This window comes from Barbus barbus (assembly GCF_936440315.1).
Source record: "Barbus barbus genome assembly, chromosome: 19".
Lineage (NCBI taxonomy): Eukaryota > Metazoa > Chordata > Actinopteri > Cypriniformes > Cyprinidae > Barbus > Barbus barbus.
This window is the reverse complement of record NC_136747.1, coordinates 19,988,595-19,995,597: the sequence shown is the minus strand read 5'-3', so window position 1 is coordinate 19,995,597 and position 7,003 is coordinate 19,988,595. Positions and strand designations below refer to the sequence as shown.

Here is a 7,003-nt window from a genome sequence, read left to right as displayed (position 1 = left end):
CAGTGGGCAGCCATGCTGCGGCGCCCGGGGAGCAATTGGGGGTTCGGTGCCTTGCTCAAGGGCACCTCAGTCGTGGTATTGAGGGTGGAGAGAGCGCTGGACATTCACTCCCCCCACCTACAATTCCTGCCGGCCGGGGACTCGAACCCGCAACCTTTCGATTACGAGTCCGACTCTCTAACCATTAGGCAAGTTCAAATCAGGCCATCTATCCCGCGACAAGAGTTTATAACACCACTGAAATTCTATTGGAAATGGAAATTTTTGGCTAGAATGCTGGTGAAGATTCAAATTAACCTGTTGGCTTGTATATACACTAATGTTTATGTATAGGAGAGAACAGGTGATGGAAAAACACCATGTTCCTAGTTTACCTGCTTTCTTGCCAGACATTATTGGATTGGCAGCTCAAAGACATGATTTTATGGGTCAGACAGAGACGCAGGAGGTTTCATTAAAGTATATCTCACCTTTGTGTCTGACCTGTGACTCTGATCCTCTGGTTTTGCACAAGCCTGAAGGCAAAGAACTGGAGGTGACAGATGGCACCACAGCATCACTATTTCTGTGGTTCACTTCTGTCCTTTATTTTCTTGAAAAGATTGCTTCTTGAATTTACACACATACATGCCTATTATTTTAGTTAAAGAATATTTTTTTCTACGGTTGAATAAGCTTATGAAACACAATAATCACAGTCACTTTATTTTCTAGGAAATTTGTTCTGACATAATGTGGTCATTTAAATGCTACGTCTTTTAACTCTATTTTTACAGCAGATTTAAACCGCAAACTCAATACGCATGTTTCAAGCTATTATCATGCAATTACCTCAAAATAATAAGGCAGACAGAACATTTTATGGTGTTATCAATAGACTACGCTGTTATGTTTTCAAAGCATACTGTAATATTTTGTGAAAAAAAAAGGACATGGGTGGAATATGTTTTAACGCAAGTAAGTACCTAATATGACATCTTTTTGGGGAAATGTGCTTTTTTTTTTATAAAACCTTGTTTTCTTATATATAATATACTAGTAAAAAAAGAGAAGAATAAACAGCACCCTGCAAGTGTTAGTGAAAGTAATGGAAGTCTGTGTGAGTGGAAGCAGATGTGCAGTAATAAATGGAGATGAATTGGTGAATTCTGGAGAGGAATTCTTGAGGTGCTTCCTTTCAGAGCTCTATATGTACTGTTCATCAACTCAGTATGAAAGACAGATTGGCAATGACAGTTTGAAGAAGACCAAGATAAGATAGCGAAAGGGATAGAACAAACTTCCCCATGTAACAACAACTAAAAAATTGATTGTGCACGCCATGTAATTATCTGCAGTTGTTGACAACAAAGGAAGACCTTCTGGCCCCACCGCATTCTCCTTGTCACAACACAGCCTCATTCAACAACACCAAGAACATATTATCACTATTGTCATTTTCGTGAAGACAGTTTGCCTTTGAAGAAGTGAAGGATTGTGTTTGTTACTGCGATGAGTACAACATATTCAGATGTACTCAAATACACAGAAGCAGAAGGATGTGACAGGTTACACTGAATATATATTTTTGACAAGACATACTGCGGTTCTACTGAGAAATTATCCATGCAAAGTACTCAACAGAGCACACATGCATACACACACATACTTGAAATCATTTTTCAATATCCAAAATCTCTCATTCTTAATTCTCATGCAGCCCTAACTCTTTTATTTTATGGTTTGAGCACAATGTACATGTTTTTTTTTTTTTTTGCAGCTCTGGCAAAACTAATGCATTTTGACCCAGTTTCATATCATGCCTGAATCATTCAAATGCTTTCCATTTCCTCTCCATTTCAAGGTGTTTTCATCATTCATTTCATCGGACTCCAGAAAGAAACATCATTGTATATGCATAGTTTTTTGGTGGGAATCAAATGGGGGAAAAAATCACTTCCTTGAATGTTTCTCCTGCTTTTCAGACTTTACATCTGAGAAAAAGACTCCAGTAATACCACATTGCATCTCCTCCAACAAGGTCTCAAACTAACATGAAAAATAGAAGTCTGCACTCAGAAATCTGATTTTTTGTTGTTGTTGTTGTTGTTGTTGTTGGATTTTAATATGAGCTGAAACATTTTTCACCCAATTTTTCAAAGTTAAGCTAATTTTCTAACTTTATATTGTATGTTAACAGTTGTCTCTTTCATTTCTATTTTCCTCCTAAGGAATTTTAGGAGAAACATCTGAGACAAATGTAAATCGTGACAATCATAAAATGTGTCTTTGTTTCTTACTTTTTGGGATAAATTATAAGAGTTCATTAATCAGCAATCTGGTAATTGAAATTTAGCTTATCATGATCAGCAGATTGATGGTAGGATATTTTTAATAACTAACATCAGAACAACTTAAGAAGTTTAAAAGGTGGAACAGGTGGACAAAATTGACATTTTCAGATCATGCCTCTTAATTCCTCTTGTTTAATGCAAAATAGCGTCCCTACATAACCTCCCACTCATTCAAATGAGGACCAAACAAGCGCGTTTTTAAAGCACTGATGACAGAGGATTTAATCCGTGACTCGGGTTCGCGCGCATCAAAAGAGTCGCGCGCAATTGCGCGTGGGCTCTGCTCTTTAAGGCACGAGCTGTACAGGTATAAAACCAGTAGACGCACGACTCAGAGTGCAGAAAATCGGAGAAGTCGACACCCACCGAGCAAGAAGTGCAATCAAGACCTCATTCAAGGGAGTGTAAGTATACCATTTTATTAGACTTTCACATTTGAAAACTTTTAAAGCTTCATTTTATTTAAAGTTTTATTCTTTTCAGAAGGTAATGAAGCAGGTATCATTATTAAATGTCTCTGTTAGCATTATTAGATGCATAAAACGTAAAGTTTTACGATGACAGAAACCCTATCATTTCTAATTTTACGCATATCGCAATCCAGCACAAACGTCTTTCGGACGTGTTTTTATAGGGCTATGAGTTACTTTTACGAACATTACATTATGTTTTATAACAAATATTTTTGCTTGGTTTTCTCTCAGATGCATCCAAACATGAAAATGTGGATCGGCTGGGCAGCGTGCGCCTTCCTCTTGTTCGCCTGCTTGGGAACTCTAACGGAAGGGTACCCAACAAAACCTGACAACCCTGGAGAGGACGCACCTGCGGAGGAGCTCGCCAAGTATTATTCTGCATTAAGACACTACATCAACCTCATAACACGGCAGAGGTGAGCTCGTTGTATATAATTTACTCATCAAAAGAACTGAACAGAAATGTTCACAAATTCTTTTTCAAGTTGTTTCTGTCTCTCATGTCTGTTTTTCTCTGTTCTCAAAATCCCAGAACACCCTTTACTTTCATTTTATTATCGACTAAAGTTAATCTGTTCTGCAGATTTAGTGGTTTACTTTGAAACCTAAAACGTTCCCTCTCTATATTGAAGCACCTGGGGGGCTGGAAAACTATAACATAGTCCATAGTTCTTTCTTTTCAAAAGCACCGTGTTAATCCACAGATAAACCCCCGCTGACTCTCTAATTAACAGCGGCGCATTAAATGTGATTCTTTGTTGCGTTAAAACAGCGGGATGTGGTTTTCGGCTTACAAAAATTAATTGGTCTTGTTTCTTTACAGGTCTTTTGACAGCGAGTATTATCGACCAGAAATTCTAAGGAACGGTTACAGGCTAAAAGTCTTCCGAATATGCTAACTAAAACTTTTTTTAGACCTCGGACTAGAGAAAGGGGAGAACATAGATCACAAGTGAGCTGGAAATTCAAAAGTGGATTCGTCTTGGAGTTATTATGAGAAACAAGTGAAACTTAAAATTTGGATTTAGCTACGTGATTTTCAGCAAATTCATTAGCTACAAAAGATACATTACATAAGCTAGAGTCCTACTCTTTACAATACTGCATACTGAAGGTCGGTTACAGAAGTCGCTAAATATTTAAGCAGGCTGATGTCTAATGTTTTCTTTTTCAAATTTATTTTTCAAAACTTGACTCCACTTATAAGTAGGCTACTGTATAATTCTTACACTGGTGTGATTTTTGCTTCTTGGTTCTGTCTGTCAGGTATGGCAAAAGGTCCAGTGCTGACACCTTAATTTCAGACCTTCTGATTGGTGAAACAGAATCCCACCCCCAGACAAGGTAAGATTTCTAAATGGACTTTAAGTAGATAAAGATCATTTTATGGCAATAATATAATCAATCAGTGTTCCACTCACCATTCATGAACAATGAAATTTTGACTGATAAACACTGTTTATTGTGTAGAAAGATTTGTGTTTAATAATAAGAATTTATGGCTGTTTATTCACAGATATGAGGACCATTTGGTGTGGTGATCTCAGCAACTGTGTTAATCCAGTTATGTCCATGTGTCATCCTGTTAACTATTACGGCAACCAGATCTCATAAAATTGAAAGCTTCTGCATCATCAAGATCAGCAACTTGCTGCAAAGTACCACAGCCATCGTCAGGATAGTGAAAATACTGCAGAACATTCAAACAGCACATCAAATCATTATGTTTGTACAAGTACACATATATGTGAAATGCTTTAACATATAAATATGGTCTTGTTGACGTGTGCTCTTTCTTGACTCATCGAAGTTCAGTCAGCCGTTCAACAAGACGATTGTACAGAGACTTAATGTGTGTATGTGTGTCGTGTCCATTGTAATCCTCAATATCAAAGGAGAACATTACTGACTGTACAGTATAACCGTGCTAATAAAGTCCACTATATTTGAAAGATTTGTCTTTGTTTCCTGTTTGCTGCTCTCAATAAATCATGTCAGTCAAGTGTAAGAATATAACCAGAGCTTAGTGCAATGTTTCCTAGCAGTTTCATCAAGAAAATAAAACTCAAAAAGTAATAGTATGCTTTAAAATTAGGGGGAAGTCGTGGCCTAATGGTTAGAGAGTCAGACTCGTAAACCAAGGTCTTCAATTGTTTGAAGGTCTTCAATTTTCAACAAATTACCTATTGGTCATATGATTATCAATTTGTTTAGAACTAATTGTTGCTAATTATTGAAGATGTTGAAAGAGGGTCAAATAATTTTGAACACAAATTCTATTATAAGATAAAAAATATTAAATTAAGAATGCATGTAGATCATTACATATCGAATATACATATATACATACATATATAGAGCATATAAATCAGAAAAAGTCTTTGCCAAAATTTACATATTTTGAACATTAGAAAGATGAATAACATAATTACGTGAAAATAATTTTCATTATAATGAAAGTGACGAAAATGTGACGTTCGAAGCATTAAAAATGTAAGCGTTGAACCACATATGCAAATGTTTGCTTTTTATGGCTTCAATGTTTTATTATATTCTTCAATGTTTTATTATCTACAGTTTTGTCAGACTCTGCTTGTCACGTATGTCCTTTCATTTTATGTCATTTATGTTTTGTCTTTTGCATGTATTCCAGTTTTGATTTCCTGTTTCCTGTCATATTAATTGTGCACACAGTTCATATGTTTTAGTTTCTTCTGAAAGTACATCTTGTCAGTGTATCTCAGCATGTATGTAGCAGAATATTGACACACTACATCAGAGGTGTTCCTGGAGATCTACCTGCCTGCAGAGTTCAGTTTCAGCCCTGCTCCAACGCACCTGTCTGTAAGTATCAAGAGCTCCTGAAGATCATAATGAGCTGGGTCCGGTAACTTGATCAGGGTTGGAGCTGAACTTTGCAAGACAGTAGCTCTCCAGGAACAGGATGGTACCCTTGCACTACTTATACCATGTTGCCATCTCCAAATGACCATGCTATACAACATCAGCCGTGTTGCTGTTTTATGAATACTGAATATTCTGACAGCTGATGTACAAATTTTTGCATTCTACAGGGCATATTCAGACACAGCGTGTATTTCAATCAACTTCCTTCAACTCAGTACTCAATGTTAAGCATGCCGGGGGTTTCAGGCATGTCCCACTGTCAAAATCAAGTACTGAAATGTTTAAACTCCCACAATGCACTGTAAAAACTTCAGCTGCTCACTATTTTGCTTCAGAAATGATATTTTTTCCTCAGTCTCTCAAGATGACAAAAATAGAGTGTGAGTGCAGATTTTATGGTGGCGCTTTGGTTTTTACAGTGATGATGCACAAACCAATGCTATACTATTGTTGCTTGCTGCATACTATGCAAAATACATCGCACATTGCTTATGATTTTTAAAATTAGTAATTGAAAGTGCACAACAAACATTTTAAACAGCAAAATGCTATTGTTAAATGACCTCATTACGTTGCATGCTTAATTGTGATTGATGTCCTGATATCTTTAGCTGCATATTGCATAATAGGTCAAAATTGGCATATGCACAATATGTAGGCTACTACACAAATAGTAGAACTAGTATGTTAGTGCTCTATTCTGGCCATAGCTATAGTAGGCCTATATGTCATTGTCCCTTGTCTAGTACTGACTGTGTTATGTTATGAATGTCTATTAGCACTATAGGTGATCTAACGTTGATCTAACTGTTCAGGCCTAATGGGCTGTATGATTTGCTAAAACTGATCCAAAAAAGAGGAACAGTACATTAGAGGTTTGTTATCCCTGTACTACTCCACTGATGGGTTTACTGATTCCAGAAGTGTAAATATCTTCACCAAAAGGCGTTTCACCTGCACCAGAATCACGAGGCATTCAACAACATACGAGACTAGACGAAACAGCAAAAAATGCATTTTGTATAAAGTGCGCCCTCTTGTGTTCGAGGATCCAGTATCTGGCTTTTATTCATTTTCTTAAAGCTGTGCCTTTTACAATCTTGCTGATTATATGCAGCTTACATGATTCTGTCAAACTAGTTACATATTATAATATAAACGGTAGAGATATAAAGAGAGCTTTATAGTTAGGCCTTACAATTTTGCCTGTTAAATACAATGCAAATTATATGGCAAAACTATTGCCCTGATTCTTATCGTTTGTCCTGTGTTTTAGTCTTTGGATAA

At 36.7% G+C, this 7,003-nt stretch overlaps 1 protein-coding gene across 1 annotated transcript; it reads left to right on the top strand.

Moving 5' to 3' along the window:
- Nucleotides 1-2,678: 2,678 nt before the first annotated feature.
- Nucleotides 2,679-4,350, top strand: LOC306885206 (pro-neuropeptide Y; the record flags this gene model as incomplete). The annotated part of the gene is made up of 4 exons (XM_079441597.1): nucleotides 2,679-2,735; nucleotides 3,038-3,225; nucleotides 4,076-4,153; nucleotides 4,326-4,350. Exons 2-4 carry the CDS (start codon nucleotides 3,038-3,040, stop codon nucleotides 4,348-4,350), a joined length of 291 nt encoding a protein of 96 aa, XP_079297723.1. The 5' UTR covers nucleotides 2,679-2,735.
- Between the last annotated feature and the right edge of the window lie 2,653 nt (nucleotides 4,351-7,003).